We start from the raw sequence: 22,846 nt of genomic DNA on the forward strand, positions 1-22,846 counted from the left end.
GAAATTTCCTTGAGTTCTTTTATTTTGTATCAGTATAATATTACGGAGCTAACTTAGTGGAGAGCCTTATATAAAAGGTTCGCGGCTGGCGGAGATATACAACATTTTGATTTGTCTAGAAGTCTATGTAGCTGTTGGTGGCCTGATACAGCAACTTTATCTTGAATGTAGATACAGAATTAAATACATGTCATAAAAATCAAATGAAAAATGTCAAATTCTTAAATTCACGCTTCTTCAATCACAAGTACCACTTTACAAACTTCCTTTGCTTCAATCACATCCATACATCTTGTCATACAAGAAGTTCCAGAATCCTTTACTATTGTCTCGAAAAATCGTGCATGCTGACTATGCTGAGATTGCTGAGGCTCTATTTAGTTTTTGGATGATAATCTTCGACATTTGTCACCAAACTGACATATTTTATAACTTACTAATCTACAAATGGAATTTAGCAGGAAGCTTTAATTCGGTATATAAGAACTTTTTCATACATCCTTCCTTTCCATAGGATCCAGCCATCATCCTTATTTCAGTGCATTTTCAATTATACACTTAAGCCTGTCTGACGAATCACCTTGAATCCTAGCAAAATTTAAAGGTTGGGATATGGGTGGGACATATAGTATAGGAATCACTAAGGCAGCACAAGCAGTCGCAGCCAGAGATGTCAGAGACCTTAAAATAAAAATTGTCTCGGACAATGCATCCATGCTACAAGCCTTAGAAAACAACGTTATAACATCTGCCCTTGTTCTGGAATGCCACAATGCGCTTCAAGCAATTGCACGTACAAACACGGTTACCCTGCAATGGATCAAAAGGCACAGTAACTCAATGGGAAACGATGCAGCTGATGAACTAGCTAAAAGGGGATCAAAGGGAACAGTATTTGGACCGGAACCTCTTCTGCCAATCCCCCAAGCATAAATTAAATCTTGGCTGAACAGAAACACCGAAGTGAAACATCTAATAGAATGGAACAACAGTAAAGGTTGCAGGCAAACTAAGGCTGCAATCCCGGTGGCACCTAAAAATCTTGCCCGCAACCTTATCAGTCTAAAAAGGGACAAAATACGCAAGGTAATAGGAATCCTAACCGGCCATTGTCCCCTAAACAAACATCTATGTACAATAGGTGTGACGGACAGCCCTCTGTGCAGAGGATGCATGGAGGCAGAGGAAACACCACAACATGTACTTGTGGAATGCAACAGCGTGGCGGATCAACGAGCGCGAACTAAAATATTGCCAACAACACTCCAGGAAGCCTGCAGCAACTTGAAAAAGCTTTTGACGTTCTGGGAGGAACTAGGATGGCTGGAGTGAGGGTGAATCTATGTAAGAGGGTAGCTACACGCACAAAGGCCCAATTAGGAGGCTAAGTGCGGAAAAAGCCCAGACAACCTAACCTAACCTATGGGTGGGACAAGTACATGTGTATGTGCACGCGAACGGTTTCCATGGGACCGCAACGGTGCCATCGTGGGGATTACTGAATTATTTACCCTGTCAAAAACTTTTAACGGCTCGAACCACTTTGACACTAGATGGATCACTAACCTAGTGAATAAATGATTACAAACATGACAATGAAAACTCGTAAAAGTCTTGCCTTTCAGCCTCCTGTATTAGATGAAGGCAACTAATGGTTAAAAAAAATAAGGTTTTCGAGAAAAGTATTGTATACTACCGGCCCGATTTTGTCCGGCTAAATAGTACAAATTTGTCTCGTTGACAGTGCTCAGTCAGTTCAGTGAAAGTTAAGCTCGGTTCCCACTTGCCGACTATTTGTTGGTGGAAACACAAGTGTTCAGTTTGCGCTTGCGAGTTTAATGGAGTCATTCATGGATCCGCTCCACTTGCAGTGGTAACCGGGCTTTAAGATCATGTCGATCCCGGATAAAATCCTGTCCTAACAATTATAGTCACAATAAATAAAGAATTATCAAATTGAATGTTGTTCTAAATTAATGCGCGTACCTAGATCTCAATCGATCATTTTTATTTATATGGAAATGAAGAAAATTAACCCATTAATGTCCCACTGCTGGAAAAGGTTTGCCTCCCGGAACGAAGGAGAGGTTAGGCCTTGGGTCCACCACGCTGGCCAAATGCGGGTTAAGTACATAGCGTACCTTCAAAAAGACATACACGATTGCGTCACGATGTTTTCCATGCCATTGGCAGGACTCCTGCCTCGGGTACCAACCTTCGACCATTAGTGTAGGAGGCGCAACTTAAACCATTATCGGTATATATCAACTTAGCCTCTCTTCCATATGTTGGAGTCGACTTCCAGCCTCACCGGATGCAGCTGGATACCAGTGTTTTACATTGAGCGATTACCTATCTGACCTCCACATACCAGTACCTGGGTTATAACACAATACCCTAAGGTACGACTGGTTGTCAGACTTTCAAGCTTCTGAATACTGTTTACGACTGTCAAAGATCTTCGAAAATGACAGCCGGGACCCACAATTTTACGTGCCTTCCGAAACACGGAGGAACTCGATATGTATAAGATAGTCACCCATCCACACAACAACCTTGGAGAGATCGATCCGCGCGGTTGTCGTTAACTAAGCCACGAGCTCAGAGATCGATCCGCGCGGTTGTCGTTAACTAAGCCACGAGCTCCTCTTACTCCTCCACAACTTAAATCATTATCAGTGCTCTTGATTTCTATTTACATAGATTTTGGGAAAAAATTATAACAATGGTCTCTAGCTGACGTTTGGCTAGTAGATTTTTTTATTAAAACCGGCCAACTGTGGAGAACTTTGTTTATTATATCCATGCTTTTTGCATTACGCTCTTTTTCATCACTCCTATATAATAGCCAAGTGTGACAGATCTTTCTCGATTCGAAATCGCTAGAACAACTTTTTGGCCCCACCAGATATTCAAACCCGAGACATTTGGCTGGCAGTCGCACTCACTACCAACTACAGAAGCTGCGACTTTTAAATGAGGAAAAAAATCGGTTGTTTAACTATTAAACTTAAAACAGATGCCACCAAAATCATTCTGTAAAAACCTCAAGTCTCGCCGTAAAAAGTGGTGAGATCTATATAATACCAAGTCGATTAATCTATTTAGTCTCTACTTGAAGGACCTTCTGTCTTAAGTTATTACGTATGTTTTTATCATGCCAATTAAAAAAAATACCTTTAAAACAAATAGACCGACCTGGCCATCGCATGATTTAATTATTAGTATGTATCACACTACAAAGCACGACGAGAAGTTAATGCTCCTGAAATGTTAATGGCGAATTTGTGTTTTCTTGCGATGACCAAGTCGATCTATTTGTTTTAAAGGTATTTTTTTAATTGGCATGATAAAAACATACGTAATAACTTAAGACAGAAGGTCCTTCAAGTAGAGACTAAATAGATTAATCGACTTGGTATTATATAGATCTCACCACTTTTTACGGCGAGACTTGAGGTTTTTACAGAATGATTTTGGTGGCATCTCACTTCTTTTTGTAGAGCGAACATAAGTCCAATTTGTGTGGAAAGACGTTTTTTTTTCATAATTCAACATATTTTCCTATGGGAATGTTGTTCAGTTTCATGGGCAAAACACCCTTACCCACCCTATACCCCCTCCCGTTATGCCTCATATAGTAGGTTTTTACACCTATTTATTTTATTTTCTACAGTAATAATAATTCATTAACTGCAAATGTAACCTTGTAATCTTAACATTTATATGGGATTACAAAGTTATTGTTGCAGTTGGTGTATTTAGAAAACTGGACCGAAATTAGAAAATATTAAATTTTTCCCATGATTAAGACACTAAACCCTATTTGTATTCTAAATTTTAAGCTTCTAAGTCTGCTAGAAGTACCTTAGACTTTTGATGATCGGTGAGTCAGTGAGTCAGTGAATCAGTGAGTGACAAAATTCAAAATTTTAACAAGTTGTCATTCTTAAACTACTGGTTCAAATTGACTGAAATTTTAAATATACCGTGTTTAGACAATGACTAATTAGTTGCTGAAAATCCAGGCTTCTTGTTTTATCCACAACGAAATTATAGGGGTGTCAAAAATAGCCCGAATCGCTTCGAGAAAAGGATGTTACGGCCGTGCCGCTTTTTTTTTGCTCGACTTGCGGGGGCACTTCCGTGCCCCCAGATGAATAAATAAGGATATGCATTAAATTATCTTGATATTTAAGTACTCTTAGAAAACAGTGAATTTATTAACATTTCACAATACGAACACACTTTTGCATAATGTTTGTTCTTTTCTACTCATATTAAAGCTTACGATACAATTGTTTTGTACGTATGTTTGTCACCTAACTGCTCTGAAATAGCTGGAATCGATTGGATAAAAACTATGTTATAATGAGTTCCTGAGTGATTAGACTATACAGTTGGTCGGTACACGGCATGAATGTAGAACTGGCAAAGAAAAAGCAAGAATAAAGTACAGAAGCACATTAATTGAAGAAACAAATGAACATACCTTCAAATGGAATTTTCAAAAAACCCTTTCTTAGAGCTTCTCTACTCTTCCTTCCAAATCTTCATACCAAATTACGACTTCCTACGATTAGTAGTTTCGGCTGTGCGTTGTCCATCAATCAGTCACTCGGTAAACAAAAGTTTTATACTTTTTGGTCACCTTGCCGCTACCGTTGCGTCGGGAGGTCGTGGGTTCGATTCCCACGCGGGACAATAATTTTGTGCGATCCACAAATAATTGTTTCGGGTTTGGTTGAGTTGAGTACAGTTGTAAAAGTCCCCGCGACACAAAAGCAATAACTACTGTGGGAGTTGTTTTTTTTTTAAAGAAAAAGGATATACATATATTGATAGTTTTTAGCCTGGGTTGTACATAAAATACTTATTACACAAGGAATATTTAGAAGCCCACAAAGTCGCAGACAGACAGTAGTAATATTTTAAAATAAATATATATTTAAGTGTCTTTGTTCTTTTGTCAAAATGCTCAAACCATTTGGTTAAAATTTGTCATGGTGATTAAATCCTTGGAATAATATTCCATATTATAACGCATTTACAATACGATAGTGCTGTAACTCAAATTACAATTTCTTTTACAATCGATGGGTAACTTATTTATTTCTCCCTATTATAAGTACAAAAAATGAAATTCTTTATATAATGCGAAATATTTTGAGTTTAAACTATTGTATTATTAGTGCGATATACATCCTGTCCCATAATATCACGCCAATTATATCCGAAAGTGTATGAGGCAGATGTGGAGGAGATGTGTAAAATACAACCACGTTTTGTCATTAACATTGTTAGTCTTATGTCATAGGGAGCGAGCCCATTGCCATTGACGGGCCACGATATCAAACTCCAGGCTATATACTCAGATATAAATTTGAATAGACCAACAGTAATTTTGTTTGAGCTGGAATCGAGCTCATAACCTCATGACCAGGAGTAGGGTACACTACCGACCGAAGAGGCAGTTAATAATATTTTTATATAAAACTGCTGGTGGAACTGGGTGCACAGCTCGTAAAGTACAAGGCACAGTCCTAATAAACTTATTGTTTAATTTGTTCCAAAGAACTGTCTGAATGCAATTCATTTGAACAAATAAACAACTATTCAGGTGCAGATAAAAGTAAAATTAATGATTAGTGTAATATTTTACATTCCTATAGGGTGTATTATTTTGCTATTTGTATGCTTTTATTTTCGAAGCCGGGCAAAGACTATTTTTAACCCGTTACTGTCCCACTGCAGGGCAAGGGTCCACTCGAACGAGGGAGGGGTCACCACGCTGGTCAAGTGCGAATGAATGTATTAAATATATTTTAGGCATGCAAAGTTTCATTACGATGTTTTTTTTACCGATAGAGCAAGTTATATTAATTTCTGATCCACAAATAATTACCAAAAGTCGTTGCAAATGCTTTTGGTAAATAACGGCAAATGGCAATAGGCCCCCATTTACATGGGACTGAAATTGTTAATGGCGGAAAGTGTCGGCAGGTTATGCGGTTTGACGACGTCATTTGTTTCTAGCATTCGAGCTGTAATGCTGTAGATCGATTCTCTACTACTATCGACTGAAGACATTCGACCTGTCATCGAGAAATTTTGCATGAACTCTGACGGGTGTCGTAGGAAACATTTTGGCAGTACATTCTAAATGTCAAACTCACGATAATCGACAGTACCGACTGTACAGAATGCGATACTGGGGACGGGAATTTTACGCTGTTTACTGAATTTAAAGTTTGTGAAAACGAAATTATTTCGAAAAAAGAAAAATTAGGTATCATGCATCTGTAAGGTCTAATTTTTCTCACGACGCAAATACTTTCTACTGATAGCCGAGTGGTATACGTTGACACCTCCCACGCAAGTGGTCGCAGGTTCGAACCCGAGGCAACACACCAATGACTTTTCGAAATTATGTGTGTATTATAAATAATTATCACATGCTCCTTGAGGAAACCTTGCATGCCTAAAATTTGTTTAATAAAGTTATTAAGGGCATGCTAAGTCCCCAACCCGCACTTGGCCAGCGTGGTGGACTGAAGGCCTAAGCCCTCCCTCATTACGGAAGGAGACCTTTGCCCAGCAGTGGGACATTAATGGGTTAAATTTATTTATTATTATTTATTAAGAGAAATTTCGCCATAGCAACTCTACCACAGCCTTGGTATGCACAACCGAGAACTGAGACAAGTGTTATTTAGCATTATGAAATTTATTTTCCTTATTTATTTAAGTGGTGAAACAGCTATCATTAGTCAAATAAAACGATATATAAAAGGAAGATTAAGATTTGCTCCTGAGTTGAAGAAGGTAGTATGTTGCGGGGTATACTTTTATTTTGCTTAAGCGCTTGGCTATGCCATGGTGAGGAGAGTGGTAAGAAGGTCTTTGACGCCTTTACTGCCACTGAGGCGACGAAAGCACAGATCGAGTACTATGAATCTATCAACCAGTTGAAGTGAGTAGATTATTTTATCTATACTAATATTATAAAGCTGAAGAGTTTATTTGTTTGCTTGTTAGATAATAATTTGTACATCGACTGCCTCCGTGGCGCTGTGGTTGCACGCAACCATTGCGACGGGATATCGTGGGCTCCATTCCCACACGGAAATATATTTTTTGCGGTCCACAAATTGTTGTTTCGGGTCTGGTTGTACTTTGTGTCCGTTGTTAGCAATTCTCAATAAAGGAGTTGTCTTTAAAGAAAAATATGCAACTTCTACACGCAATTTGGCTATTTATTTTTAAATGGGTTTTGTAATGGGTTCAACGGGTGTATTCTAAAAATAGCCATTTTTTTGTTGTGTGTCAGTTATATTCTTTTATATTTATTTTATTTCTAGATTTTTTAATACATTTGTTTAGTTCACCGACTAATAACGATGACTGTGTGTTTCACCTCATGCCGTGAATCTTTACACATCGTTACATTTAATCTATTCTCTCATAGGAACTGTGCAGTCTCTGTTGACCTACCATGTGATCCAAATGACTGGAGACGTTCAGATGGATCCTGTAATAACCTCAAATATCCTTCAAGAGGAACCTACTTCAATCCTATGTACAGAATGCTTCCAGCACAATTCCATGATGGTAAGTATATTATAAAATCTATAGGTACCAATATTATAAAGTTTGTTTGTTTGGTTTAACGCGCTAATCTCAAGAACTACTGGGGCAATTCGAAAAATATTTAATAGTTGGATAGCCTATTTATTAAGGTAGCATCACGCTACGACCAATAAGAGCAGAGTACCAGTAAAAAGTATTACAAAACGGGGAAAATTATGACCCATTCTCTCTAATGCATGGACAAAGCAAGAAGAAATATCTGCAATTGTGAGATTCTTCACAGATATGTTTTTGTTACAGGGTATCATTCAAGAAAATCAGTATCTGGCAAAGAGCTGACCAGGCCACGTCAAGTGCGTCTGTATTTGTTACAGACTGGAAAGTCTATGCACCCAAGCTTTACCATGAATGTACCATCCTTAGGAATATTCATGTTTGGAGATATAGGATCTGTTCACGACACAGGTACGTTTTCCAACCACTTACCCCCGGTTTCTGAGTACATTTAGTGGTAGTTTATCTATACAGTAGCGGTTTTTTATGTGAGTTTAAATGCTATTGAATAAATAAATTACCGCTGAATTTACTCAGAAACCGGGGGTCATGCTTTCAATTTTCGCGTGCAATTTTCATTCTTTAAGTACTTCCAAATTGCATTTGCAATTGAAAAATTTAAAAAAAATCGATACCTGAATTGCCAAAAACTTCGTTGCACTTATTATTGTATAAAATATTTTCCATAGTGTATTTTTTTGCACAAAGTAGAGAAGCCGCAATATAAAGTTTTTTTTTTTAATTTTTTACACTACAATAATTTTGATGTTGTAATTACATATATCGTGTTTTCTAGAAAATATGCTGGTCGCTCACAATAACTGCTGTCAAAAGGAGCATATGAACGATTACTCGTGTACTCCGAACATCCTCGCTGAAGATGACCCGTGGCACAGGTTCGATGGTCTCACATGCATGAATCTGACCCGGCCATTGTTTTACCAGGACTTTGGATGTACAGCTGACCCTGTGCCATCCCCGGTAATTATGTTTTTTCGATATAAATTTCTTTATTCAGACGGCCTCCGAGTTGAGAAATGACAGATTTCAACATTAGGCCCCTCGCCCACGGCGACTTTTTGAAGCGATGCAGACGCGATTCAGTCTCGATGCAAACGCGATTAAGTCGCGGCTCCCACTCACGCGCCGCCCCCTTCCCCTCCGTTCTCTCCCCGATGTCGCCCGACGCGGTCGCGCTTGTATCAATACAGTCGCGATGCAGTAGCGCGTTAGCATCGTTACCGTAGCGCGTTGCAAAGGCGACTAACACGATGCAAATGCGCGTTTGCATCGCTACAAATACCGAGACGTCTTAGCTTCTTCTACTGAGTGAAGGAAATTATGCTTCAGAATACAGATTTTTTTTTTGTTATTTATCTAACTAAATTTTTATATCGATATTGCAGGTTGCCCAAGCAACGCCTGTTTACGATATGTCACAGCTCTATAACACGTTTAACCAAGGCGATCTACCTTTAAGAACTTTTGAAAAGGGACAACTTATATTTGAGGAAGAAAATGGTCTTATTTTCCCTCCAAACGGGCCTGTTATGCCATGCTTATTGAATCAAAAAGACGAGACTAGGTGCATGAAATATCGTAAGTACATACATATTAGTTGTAAAGTCTGTTAAAAAAGTTTACCTGTTTGTAACTATCGCATTTTAGATATTAATTGATTTAACTTTTACATGTATTGGATAGCTTTTCTTACAAATTCGCTTTAAAATATTTAAGTTCTACGTACGTAGTATGTATATGCAGATCTTAGATTTTTTTAACATTATCACCTGTTTCACCCGAAGCTGTGGACGGAGTGAAAGTCACATGTAATAGGAGGTGCGCCTATGGTCATATACCACGTTGCCATTAGCAGTTTGCCCAGGACTGGCATTGAACAAAAAAACCTCGAGATCAAAAGCCGTCTTCACGACCGCTTGGACCACAGAGATAGTAAATTTATTATTATAAAATTAATAGTTTTTTAAATTATTATTATTATTTTATTTTATAGGGGGATTTTGAAGGGGGGGAGGCCTTTGCCCAGCAGTTTTGCAGTATGTATTTTTTATATTTCCAGATAAGAACGTGCTAGTTCCTGTAAATATGTATATGATTTGGTACTTCCGTCTTCATAACTACGTTGCTGGTAAACTGGCTGCAGTAAACCAATGCTGGGATGATGACACTATATTCAGAACTACCCGGGAAATTGTCATCTCTTGGTCGCAACAAGTCTTGATGCATGAATGGCTGGGAGTTTTAATAGGTAAGGAAGACTTTGAAATACTTCTTTAAAGGTTTATCAAGAATATGTTACCAAAGTGTTATTGAAGAATCGTTGTAATGTTACTTTTAAAATTAACAATGAAACTGTGTGTTAAATATTTGAGTTGTAAAGGGTTAGATAATTGCACTGAAATTCAGTAAAGATACTACTCAGAAAAATATTTTAGAGAAACACAACAGACCGTATACTAATGAAAATGACTATAAATAGTGGAACTAACTTGCAACTTAACATTGATTTCAGGACGTGAAAATCTGTTAAAATCTGGTCTGGTGGGTGAAACACACAAGTGCAGAGAAATTTATGACGACAAATGTTATCCGAAGGTGTCAGCAGAATTTACCTTTGCCCTACGTTGGTTCCATCTCTTACAAGAAACTAAAGGAAAGTGAGTACCACAAGGGAGCACGATAGTACCTTTACTGAAATGAACTAACAAATGTGCCCTATTTATCTTTATTTGAAGTATATCTTGACTTGGCCAATTTTAAAGTTCACAAAGACACAATTGCAATGCTTGTGATTGAATTATAACAATTGATTTACCGGAACCGAGATTATCTATTGCTAAATGGCAAATAATCTTGCAATCAGAAATCTTTATTATACAGAAATACAGAGTTGATAACGTCATAATTGAATTTGTTGAGATCAAACGAGCGATTATTACATTTCTTCTTTCAATACTATGAGAAAAACAGTTTCGTATAACAGAAGCATTTAGAATGTATGTATATTTTATCCCCACTCTCAGTTCTATTTTTTCTTTAATATTTCCATGTTGTCAAGTATCTATTAATGTGTGGAAAATCAGATAATAGTACATTTAAAGTATATAAGTATGTTTATCAGTTATTTGATTACCATATATAGGACAAGCGCTGCTTAGTTTGGAATCAAATGACCGTATGTGAGTTGTCCAATAATATTTATTTATTTATCGTTTTTCAGAATGTACGACGGCAAGGGTAACCTTGTCGGTGATTACCCGCTGGTCAATGCAACACTCAGAACAGGTCTATTAGCTAAGGACAAGTACTTGGAGCGCTTCACCCAAGGAATCTTCAGACAATCATGCTCTAATGCTGATTCTATTGATTTTGATGTAAGTATTTCAGTCCTTACTTTATATTATATACTATAATTACTTTATTTACTATTATATCTGCACGTTTGGCGCAGTGGTTTAAGCGGTCACCTCGCCGCAATAACCGTAGCGTCGCGTGTGGTGGGTTCCAATCCCACCCGGGACAAATCTTTGTGTGATGAGCATGAGCATTTGTTCTGGATGTTAATGTATCTATATAAATATGTGTTTAGAAGTATATAAGTATGTTTATCACTTACTTGGTTACCATAGTACAAGCTCTGCTTAGTTTGGAATCAAATGACCGTGTGAGATGTCCAATAATATTTAATATTTAATACTAACTAGTGGTCGCCTAGCAGGCGAAATTCAGCAGTGGGGCATTAATCGGTTAATTTATTGTTTGTTTGTTCTTTCCGACTTCACATTCGACTTAAACTTTGGTTTAAACTAGACATTTAAAATAAAATATTAAATCAAATAGTTTGTTTGTAATGGACCTATTAATTTTTTTCTCGATTAACGAGCCTCTTTCGGGTCTATTTCGCTGATGCTGGTTCCAGGGTTAGAAAGTTTGTATTTATTCAAGAACGACTTTATAGATTCTTTAGGCATACCAGGGTTTTTGTTGCTTCCCCCCGTGCATTAACCAAGTAAAAAAAAAGGATTTTGCTTCCCATCATAATTTTTATGACTAATTATTTATTTTTCAGATGGCAGAACGAGGTTTGGGACCGGCTCAAAGAGCACTGGACATTGTTACCAGTGATCTTCATAAAAACCGTCTTTTGGGTCTTCCTCCTTATGTCGACTACATTTTCAAATGCAGTGGCATCAAAATCGAAACTTTCGAAGACTTCGTCAAGAATGACATTATACCCGCAAAGGTACAAACATTATTGGTATTTTTTTACAAAGTAGTTATGTTAGGATTTGTGGCACAAACCACAGCCTTCGGGAGCAAACTTTTGACCAGCAGTGGGACAGACATGAGTTAAAAAAGGTGGTTATTTGGACAATTTGAAAAAAGGCCTTTGCCTGATTGAGGGTCAACCAAACAGGCTAAGAAAGAGAATTTTTTCACTTAGTAAGCAGAAGACAGCGACGACAGCGACAGAATTAACAATAGCGCTACTTGGTTTATCTAAAAAGAAAAATCTGAGTGGTGGTTAATACAATTACTGATTACCGGGTATCAGGTTCGATTTCCGGATAAAGAAAGATGCTATTAGTCTTTGTTTTGGAATTTGGAAGTAATTTCCGATAATTGAAAATAAGCTCACCCCCTATAACATGGAACTATGATTGTAAATGGTAAAATAGGGATGTTTCATACAGCTCCAGGTGTAATAGGTATGATATGTTTTGTAATTATGTATGTATGTAAACTTTTCAGAAAGTCGATTTGCTGAAAGAAATGTACGAACATCCTAAAGATGTGGATCTTATTGCTGGTTTGTGGCTTGAGAATGCGATGAAGGGAGGTAATATACCACAGACCCTCGCCTGTATCATCACTGATCACTTCAGTCAGGCTCAGAAATGTGACAGACATTACTACGACAGGTGTAACAAACCCCATGCATTTACTGATGGTGAGTATATTAAACTGTCAAATCCAGTTAATAATTTTTTTGGTATTTTAAGTCAGAATATCAGGACTAAGAGTTTTTGAGTCAATGTTTCGAAAAGTAAAAACCGCCGATCAGAATTTTTCAAGTGCCATCTATACTTAATATTATAAAGCTGAAGAGTTTGTTTGTTTGATTGTTTGTTTGTTTGTTTGAACGCGCTAATCTCGGGAATTACTGGTCCGATTTGCAAAATTCTTTCAGTGTTAGATAGCCCATTTATCGAGGAAGGCTATAGGCTATATATCATCACGCTACGACCAATAGGAGCAGAGTACCAGTGGAAAATGTTACAAAAACGGGGAAAATTATGATTCTCTTGTGTGACGCAAGCGAAGTTGCGCGGGTCAGCTAGTTTTCTATTTATTGTCAATTGGCTAGCTATCATACCTTGTTTGAAAACTTATCAGCGCCTCTAGCGTATTTCATTGGAACTAATGTATTCAAGTATTTTCAAATTTAATAGCTTGCTGGTCTTTCGACTGTCATAAATGACGCTTTTTATTTCATTTCTAATGAAACTTCTATTAGTTACTTTTGTGTGATTATTTCATTATTTAGATCATTAGATTTGGAGATATAACTATTTTAGAGTAGGTACTAAAATTATTTTTTTCTGGTTACAGATCAACTGTTTGAAATTAGAAAGATGGACTTAGCACATCTCATTTGTGCTGTCGGTGATGGAGTAACGGAGATTCAACCCAATGCGTTCCTGAAAATCAGTCCTGAGTAAGCTTTCGAATTGCATTCTTTGTGACATTAAAATTTGATTTGAGCTTAGGCTTGGACCCAAAATATATTATTAACGATATATAAAAATCATGACAATTAACCGCAGAAAGGACTGCCTTATCTGATCCCCTAACGGACGTCGTAGGTACTATTTTAGCAGTAAATTTCAGATGTCAAACTTTCGACACTTTACAGTACCAACTGTAGAGAATAACGCTAATGTTTTTGTTTCTCAGGCACTGATCTGAAAAGTGAACTTTTATAACACACAGCTGTCATAACTTATTTTCTTAAACATTTAGGTATACCTTTTTTGTGTTACAGGAACCCACTGACAGCTTGCAGTGACCTTCTCAAAATCGACTACAACGTGTTTGCTGACCCAAAGTGCAATAGTGAATCTCCTTAAGTAAATAATTAAAAAACATCATTTTTGGCAAATTAATTTTGTATATTACTGGAAAAAAAATGTTTAATTTGAATTGTTTTATTGCAATATTGTTTCAATGGTCAGTTAATAAAGAAAGTTCACTATCATTTTACACGAAGAGTATTAATTTTATTATAAGGCAAGACTGGTTCATGCGTCATACATTTCATCCGAGGCTTTTTTCAGCGATAAATCAAATGCTTAATATTACTGTATCTCTGCTTATGAATACGATAGTCACTAAACGATATTTTTTTGACGACAAACAATCGTTATAATGGGAACATCTAGAGAGGACAGTCGTCCAACGATAAATTAATCGTTACGACATAATGGGAACGCGAGTAAAATAGAGGTTCAAGGCTTCTATGAAAGACATTTCTCTAAGTTGTTAAATAGTAGCTGGGTAGAGTGTAAGGAAGGCTGACCCCACTACCATATGGGACGAATAGCCAGAAAGAAAGAGAGCTAGAGAGTTGGTTACAATATTGCATACGAAGGTTAAGGTAATACGTCAAAAGTACATCCCTGTATTGCCATTTATAAAGTTAGTCGCGTGTAAAAATGATCTAACCTATTGTCGTATACTATGTCAATTTGAGAATTGAAGCGAAGACCGACGTTGAGAAGTTATTTATTTCTTGAAAATATATCCTACGTAACTGATTGGCTTTGAATCCCATCTAAGTCAAATATGTGTATAATGAGGGCGAGTTTCGATTTTGAACATGCGTGTCAATTTCAACTTTTTATCTCTTGGAAATCACTGAGAAATTCGTTTCAGAAAATTTCAAACAACTCTTTTTATCCCGACCTTTGAACCTGGGTATGATACTACCGCAAACCCTGTGCGGCAGTCGCATACTCTACCTACCGATATTAAAAGATCGATATAAGTAAAAGTAACTACTACCTTTGTATTGGTTTTTCTTTTACACTCAAAAATAATTGTCATGATTGGCAAAAGTTTTGCCAACGCCAGGCAAAAAATTAGGTAAAGAACTTTCCTGCGAAAACCATTTTGTGAAGATAAATAAAAAAAATGTTTTTTTGGGAAAATATTCAGTAAAAATAGTCAATATCTTATTTAATTTGTTCCAAGTCACTGCAATTCACGTGAGTAAATAAATGAATATTCGCATCAATAAATAATTATAATAATATTCAGAAGATAGGTTGAAAAATCTGTAAGGTTGCATAAGTACGGAGTTATCTCTTTTACTACTAACACAATGTCATATCAAAATAAATCTTATCTATTTTTGCAAAGACTAAGACGACAATATCAAAAAGTCTAAAGCATGCTATTATTTTTTTTATATTATGCTATACAAATAACCTAACCTCTTCCTCATTACGGGAGGAGACCTTGCTCAGCAGTGGGGCATTAACGGGTCAAATTTAATTTTATACCAATAAAGTATAATATTAGGTTAGCAACTTACTTTAATGATGTACAATGGTATTTTACATTTGTAAAACGTATTTTGATTAAGATTATTTTGTTACAAAAATAATCGTAGTTCGTTTTTTATTGTAGAAATTAAGTATCATCATTTTCTTATCATTTTTAAAAGACAACTCCCGCACTAAGAATTGCTCTTTTGTCGCGGGGACTTTTACAAACATACAAACAACGGACGCAAAGCACGACCGAAACAATAAGTTGTGGATCGCACAAATAATTGTCCCGTGTGGGAATCGAACCCACGACCTCCCGACGCAATGGTTTTCGGCGTGGCGGCCTAAACCATTGCGCCACGGAGGCAGTCAAAGTACCGTTATGTGTATTTTTGTAAAGTCATTACAATGGCTCATTTTTTATGTTGAGGAATTGGTATTTTACTAATTAATGATATTAAACCGAATAAAAGTCGATATATGTTTAAAAAGTATATGAAAATATTTTAAACAGAGAGACCTTTGTAAAGTATAACTATTCCTAGTATATGTACAGATAATAATCAAAGGGCGCCATTGGTCAATTTTTGAAGCCAATTTTTTATGTCAAACTTAACACAAAACAGTTGCCAAGCTTTAAAGGATTGCAGCAATATTTAAATTTAAAAGACATAAAAAGCAATCACTACTTATACAAAAAAATAAGAAATAAGTTTCCAAAAAAAGGAATGCACCATCCCTAGATCTCTGTATCAAAACGTGACACACGTGCATCTTTGCATGTGCTAATATACTTCTTTTTTTTCCTTGTTGATTTTGTATTGTTGTAACAGCTTCTACTGATTAAACAGTAAAATATATAAAAGAACGGTTAAAAATTACTAACTAACATACGAAGGCAAAATGTTGAGGAGTGTGATATTATTTTGCTTGAGCACTTCGCTCTGCTATGCAGAAGAAAGTTCGAAGAAAGTAGCGTTTGACTGCTATACTGCCACTCCAGCAACAGAAGAACAAATAAGCCACTATGAATCTATTAACCAGCTAAAGTGAGTACTTCAATTTTATTTAATATATCATTTTATTTAGTACTTTTATCGTACTGGTCGAATTTCGAAACATTGTCAAATAGACGTAGCTTATTCGTTTTTATTCCCCTTAGTGCCTTCTTTTTTCATTAAATTCTTAGAAAAATGGGTTTACTTTTTTAATATGTCATTTTTATACTGCTTGTAAGATTTTCTACAGTGAAAGTCTTACGTGTTAATTACGATGAAGTAAAACATAGAAAATTCCGTAAACTGCAAAAAAAAATCGAAGAGTAGTTAAAGATTCTTTAAATTGAATACTGCCTATTCATTTTAGAAAAAATGTTTTCCCATAATACTCTATTTGTAATTTTTATTCCAGATAAGTTTTTACCATTATCTAATAGTAATATTTTGTAAATTTATTTTACTTTTATAAAATATGCTTCTGCTCTAGGAACTGTGTCGCCTCAATTGAGCTGCCCTGTGATCCAAATGACTGGAGACGTTCCGATGCATCATGTAATAACCTCAAATATCCTTCAAGAGGCACCTACTTCAATCCGTTATACAGGATGCTTCCAGCACAGTTCCACGATGGTAAGAACCTTACTTTGACATTTTTATGGATCGCTACCTAGTGATATTCCATGATGATCATTTTAATATACATACTTTGTCAGCGTGACTGAATATCTACTATAGTACGCCAAATTATAGCTTTCAAGCACAAAAACTCTTTAAGAAATGCGAAACTATATCTAAAGGTTTCTTGTTTCAAACGATGCCCTAAGGATGACGTTTCTGTGATGATTTTTAATTTTTAATTATTAGAACGAGGAAGGGTGAAGGCCTTGGGTTCACCATTCTGGCCAAGTTGGTTGGGGACTTTGCATGCCCTCAAAATAATGAATTTTTGTCTACAGGTTATCATGCAAGGAAATCCGTTTCTGGTAAAGACCTGAGAAGGCCACGTCAAGTGCGTCTTAATTTGTTGACGACTGGGAAGTCTGTGCATCCAGAATTCACCATGAACGTACCAGCCTGGGGAGTGTTTATGAATGGAGACATTGGATCTGTTCATGACATCGGTAACTTTCAACATCACATATTTTCCTTTATGATATTAATTTTTCTTTTATTTTAACAGCTTTCCAAATAGATCTCAATTTATTCAAAATAATCTATAACTGCTGTTCATTACAATATTTTGATGCAATATTGCTTGAACATTTTTAACTATTTAAATCTTCAAGTTTGGTGGCAACAAAATTATTTGAACAGCTCAAGATCTTTTAACCACGTCTTTCTATCTTAATGTTCATATTTTTTTCCACGCTTTGCCAACCGATTTGAATAAAAATTCTGCGGCTAGAACATAATAAAATTAATCTTGATACATTTTTTTCTTAGAAAACCTCCTTGTCCATCACCCGAACTGCTGTCAAAAGGAGCATATCAATGATTACTCGTGTGCACCGAACATCATCGATGAAGATGACCCGTGGCACAGGTTCGATGGACTGACGTGCATGAACATGACCAGACCTCTGTACTACCAGGATTATGGATGTACTGCTGATGCTGTACCTTCTCCGGTAATTTGTTTTAATCCTACTCATATTATAAATGCGAAAGTTTATGAGTATGTATGGATGTTTGTTACTCTTTCACGCAAATACTACTGAATAGAATACAATGAAATTTGGTATTTAGGTAGCTGAAAACCCATAATAACACATAGGCACATAGTTTTATCCCGGCATTCTTGAGGGATCGAAATTTACACGGAAAGGGTTTACACGCAGACGAAGTCTTAGGCGGCCTCTAGTATGACATTAGTAACAGGTCTTCGGGTATCATAATAGACTATTGTCGTCATAACTTTTAAACTTTCGCATTGCATGTTTGTAATATCCCGTATAATTAATACAAACAAACATTGCATCTTGAATTACCTGACGTTTCGGCACAGGTTAAACTGATCGTAGTCGCTGGCTGTCTGACAAACATGTGTATGAATACGAGGCTTTATAATTTGATGGAATAAGATGAATAAAAGAATAGAACAGTTCTTCGGTAAAACGCTGCCATAGCTATCATGTTGTATTTGATTTTAGATTGCTCAAGCAACGGCTGTCTACGACTTGTCTCTAATCTATAACATGTACAACCAAGGCGATCAACCTATGAGATCTTTTGTCAAGGGACAGTTTACATTTGAGGTAGAAAATGGCAGAATTTGGCCTCCAAATGGACCTACAGCTTCATGTTTATTGAACCAAAAGGACGAAACTAGATGCATGAAGTGGCGTAAGTACCTACTCTTTTACTTTAGAAAATTTAGTTGAATTTGAGATATTTTTTTAATTTGTAATAAAATAGGTTTCAATTCAGTGAATGAGTTTTCTTTACGATTTTTTCAAAATATAGTCTTACTATGTTTGACTATTTAATATATTTATCTATCATCTGTAAAATGGTTACAGTATTGTGAAATTGGAAGTAAGCGTCTCAAAAAAGTATCGTCTTTTTGTAAAATAAAATAAAGTCTGTGATGGTCTTAAAACTTTAGCACTAGGTTGACTACTTAATATTATACGCCGAACAAATTATGTTATTGATGGAAACGCTTTTGGTTTAATATTAAAAAATATATGTTTTGTTTGTCTCCAGAAAAGAACGTGGTACTACCAGCTAACTTGTTTATGATTTGGTTCTTCCGTCTTCATAACTACGTTGCTGGTAAACTGGCTGACGTAAATCCATGTTGGGATGATGACACTATATTTAAAGCGGCACGAGAAATTTGCATCGCTTGGTCGCAACAGATGTTGATGCACGAATGGTTGGGAGTGTTGATAGGTGAGCAACTTAAGCGGAACTTTGGCGTGACTAATCAGTTTCATATGTGTCAGATAAATGTCCTGTTTCATAGTAATAGGGTTGACGATTATTTTTATTTTTTTCCTCATCAATAATTATGGTTATACATTGTAAAAAATATACTACAACGTGATGTCGTTAGCTTCAATGTTGTAGGACTTTAATATTTTTTAACTTTTTAACTAAGCCACTTCATATCGTTTTTTGATGATAAAAAATATGTGCATGGTTTTTAATACAATCTACCAGACGGAAATAAATTAAAAAAGTCCTCACCCTATTATTTGACGTTTCTTAGCACGTGGGTCTAAGCATTGATTTTATCGAAAAACCTGCACAAAACATTATTATCGTGTCAGTTGACAAAGTGAATTCTTTATATTGACTTGCAACATTATTTCAGGACGTGATAACCTATTAGACTCTGGCCTGGTCGGTAGGACTCACAGATGCAGAGAAATATATGACGACAAATGTTATCCGAAAGTGTCAGTAGAATTCACGTTTGCTATGCGTTGGTTCCATATTATCCAAGAAGCTAAAGGAAAGTGAGTATTAAAACAAAATATTAAAAAAAAATTGTCAAATTACAATAACCAAAAAAACTAGGATCTGATATATAATACCCAACCTTTGTCTTAGTAGAAGTCTACTTGTAATATGTCACCTTACTAGCACTACCGAGTAAACATCCCCATATTGGCATCTCTTAAAAACCAGTCAGTTATAATCCAAAATATATTGAGATTATTATAGTAAGCACCAAATAAAGAAAAAAGTAAGAAAAGTCAGGTCACCAAAAAAATATATGGAATATACAAATATCATTGTTTTCCAGAATGTTCGACACCAACGGTAACGTAGTGGGACAGTTCCCATTGGTGAATGCGACACTTCGAACTGGTCTGCTCGCTAAAGACAACAACTTGGAGTACTTCACTCAGGGCAGTTTCAGACAACCATCTTCCGATTTTGACTCTGGCGTCGATTATGATGTGAGTTTTTAGTTAATTCAAATGTAAAAATTTTGGATTTTTGTCTTCCTGATTTCAACGAAACATGTTATGTATTGCAATGTTTAAAACTGGATGTTAGGTCTGTTTACTATGATTTGGACGCATTTTAATGAAATGTGGAATATATTTTTTTTATTCTATGATCACAAATTTGGAGAACTGTTTTTAATTCTTTTGCTTTAACCTGGCCTAATATTGGTAATGTTTTGATTATTTTAGATATCCGAGCAAGGCTTGGGACCTTTGCAAAGAGCAATGGATCTTACCACCAGTGATCTTCACAAAAACCGTCTCTTTGGTCTCGCTCCTTACGTTGATTACATCTATAAATGCAGAAGCATCAGAATCAAGTCTTTCGATGACTTCGTCAAGTATAAAATTATACCTGCAAAGGTAAGTTTCTGAGAAAAGATTTCCTGCTGTCGACTATCGATTACGGCTAGTAGTTAATTTTGTATGAGATCTGATCAGCGCATATTCTATTCTCTACAACTATAGACTACCTACAACCGGCTAGCTATCGAAAAATGTTGTATAACAATCGGTTCAGCGCTTCTAGCGAGCGTCGTAGAAATCATTTTGGCAGCACATTTTACATTCTCGATACTCGATGGTTCCTATTGTAGAGAATCGTGCTACCAATTTTGCACCACTATACCTACTAAGTGTCAAATACTGGATTCTCGATTCTGCCGACTATAGAAGACTGTGCTATATAAATAATGGTTCTTGTAAATCTGTTTGTGTCTCTCCTCTGTCATGATTATTATAATATCTAATAACATTTTTAGAAAGTTGCATTGCTGAAAGAAATGTATGAAGATCCTAAAGACGTGGATATTATTGCTGGTTTATGGATTGAGAATGTGATAAAGGGTGGTAATATACCTCAGACCCTCGCTTGCATTATCATTGATCACTTCAGTCAGGCTCAGAAATGTGATAGACATTACTACGACAGGTGCAAAAGACCACACGCATTTACTAATGGTGAGTATATTATCAAGTATTTTCTGCCAAATTAATTATCTTTTTGGTATTTCACCCTTGAGATTCGCGCATTATTTTTATAAATTATGCGACTAACGTGTTTAAAGATATAGCAACTTATCCACATTATGCAAGGATGCACAATAAGTCTCAAGCGACTTAAATTTTGCGTCATCAATTTATTCCTCTAAAATATAAATATGGTAACACACTTTCAACAAAATCCAAGATAACATTCGACCCTTCAAAATACCCTTAGCAAATCCCGGACTGGCGACACTCAGAGAGTAATTTGAAGAAATCAATTAAATTAAATAAAAATAAAATAAATAAATATTATTGGACAACTCACACACGGTCATTTGATTCCAAACTAAGCAGAGCTTGTACTATGGTAACCAAATAACTGATAAACATACTTATATACTTCTAAATACATACTTATATAGATACATTAACATCCAGGCTCAGAACAAATACTCTGTTAATGCTACTATGTATGTACTATTGTATGCATTTAAAATGTTATTGTTTGCTGTTGGTCTTCCAAAGATTAAATAAATGAAATAAATTGGAACACTAATGAAAATTTTACTTTTTACAGATCAACTATATGAAATAAGCAAGCTGAACTTAGCACAACTGCTATGTGCTGTAGGTGATGGCGTTACGGAGGTTCAACCAAATGCTTTCCTACAAATCAGTCCAAAGTAAGAATCCATTTACTTTTCGCATGGTCATCTATCACTGTTAAATTAAAACAATGAAAAAATTTACATGTTAACGGTAATAATTATGTAATCCATCATTGTATAAAATTCCTAGGAAATGTATGCATATCCTAAACCCGGACATGTGTGAAATAAATTATATTTAACACCTTTCCTAGGAATTTTATACAATTTCTAGAATTCACACATTTTCGGTAACAATATGCGGCCTTTTCTAAATCTATGAGTGTGACAATATTTTTTTTTATGTTTCAGGAATCCTTTGACACCTTGCAGCAAGCTTCCGAAAATCGACTATGACGTGTTTGCTGATCGGGCGTGCAAAAAAAATAAGTGGTGAATTATCTAAAACAACATCGGAATAGTCCTGGCTGGTCCAGGGGGCTGAGGGCCAATTTTCATAATGTCTAGTATTGCAGGTCTTATATCAAATAATCGAATTGGCATAAATATTAACTTGATAACTACATATTTCATAGAACTTAGTATTTCAAATCTACTAAGTTGACTATATTTCTACTGTTTTTATCTTTTATAAATATACCTGAATGTAATTATTATTTTTTATGTTTTCCTTTGATAATATCTGTTATGTTTTGTTAACTGAGATATATTTTCAGCTTGTTACGAAATATATTCTAATTGTATTTATTTATGTCTTCTTATTTTAATATGCCCTTTATCCTTACCTCTTGTATACATATATAGATTAAATAGAAATTTTGAAAGCAGAAATTGTTCTTCAAGTTCTAGTATTGATGATGGTTTACCTTAGAAGGCAAAGTCTGTGGTGCAATTTCTGTACCCAGTGCTATCGTATTGCTTTCCAGAAGCAAAGTCTTGAATGTGTTGGAGAGTTAGAGACTGCCAGAAAAAAAAATATACTGATCAAATATTTTGTAGAAAATAGAGGTATAAAATCAAAGAGTTTATTCCCTATAATTTAACAAAACCTACAAAGCAAAATTTCTTCGACC

At 35.8% G+C, this 22,846-nt stretch overlaps 2 protein-coding genes across 2 annotated transcripts; both read left to right on the forward strand.

The window, feature by feature from the left end:
• The first annotated feature begins 6,829 nt into the window (after positions 1 to 6,829).
• Positions 6,830 to 13,913, forward strand: LOC142973398 (peroxidase-like). Its single transcript, XM_076115067.1, has 12 exons — positions 6,830 to 6,973; positions 7,469 to 7,611; positions 7,891 to 8,055; positions 8,441 to 8,625; positions 9,051 to 9,243; positions 9,725 to 9,913; positions 10,178 to 10,322; positions 10,886 to 11,039; positions 11,735 to 11,908; positions 12,418 to 12,616; positions 13,279 to 13,384; positions 13,712 to 13,913. The coding sequence occupies exons 1-12, from the start codon at positions 6,831 to 6,833 to the stop codon at positions 13,794 to 13,796; spliced, it is 1,881 nt and encodes a 626-aa protein (XP_075971182.1). The 5' UTR covers position 6,830; the 3' UTR covers positions 13,797 to 13,913.
• A 2,208-nt stretch (positions 13,914 to 16,121) lies between these two features.
• Positions 16,122 to 22,520, forward strand: LOC142973399 (peroxidase-like). The gene is made up of 12 exons (XM_076115068.1): positions 16,122 to 16,267; positions 16,704 to 16,846; positions 17,173 to 17,337; positions 17,660 to 17,844; positions 18,367 to 18,559; positions 18,923 to 19,111; positions 19,536 to 19,680; positions 19,971 to 20,127; positions 20,368 to 20,541; positions 20,940 to 21,138; positions 21,743 to 21,848; positions 22,125 to 22,520. Exons 1-12 carry the CDS (start codon positions 16,122 to 16,124, stop codon positions 22,207 to 22,209), a joined length of 1,887 nt encoding a protein of 628 aa, XP_075971183.1. The 3' UTR covers positions 22,210 to 22,520.
• Positions 22,521 to 22,846: the final 326 nt, after the last annotated feature.

This window comes from Anticarsia gemmatalis, chromosome 5 (assembly GCF_050436995.1).
Source record: "Anticarsia gemmatalis isolate Benzon Research Colony breed Stoneville strain chromosome 5, ilAntGemm2 primary, whole genome shotgun sequence".
Classification (NCBI taxonomy): domain Eukaryota; kingdom Metazoa; phylum Arthropoda; class Insecta; order Lepidoptera; family Erebidae; genus Anticarsia; species Anticarsia gemmatalis.

Bases quoted from the DNA above. Each gene is read 5' to 3' on its own strand.
- LOC142973398 (XM_076115067.1), top strand. From the start codon at position 6,831: ATGTTGCGGGGTATACTTTTATTTTGCTTAAGCGCTTGGCTATGCCAT. The intron at 7,612-7,890 runs GTAAGTATATTA...TTTTTGTTACAG, and splicing joins TCCAGCACAATTCCATGATG to GGTATCATTCAAGAAAATCA. The intron at 12,617-13,278 runs GTGAGTATATTA...TTCTGGTTACAG, and splicing joins ACCCCATGCATTTACTGATG to ATCAACTGTTTGAAATTAGA.
- LOC142973399 (XM_076115068.1), top strand. From the start codon at position 16,122: ATGTTGAGGAGTGTGATATTATTTTGCTTGAGCACTTCGCTCTGCTAT. The intron at 18,560-18,922 runs GTAAGTACCTAC...GTTTGTCTCCAG, and splicing joins AACTAGATGCATGAAGTGGC to AAAAGAACGTGGTACTACCA. The intron at 20,128-20,367 runs GTGAGTTTTTAG...TGATTATTTTAG, and splicing joins ACTCTGGCGTCGATTATGAT to ATATCCGAGCAAGGCTTGGG.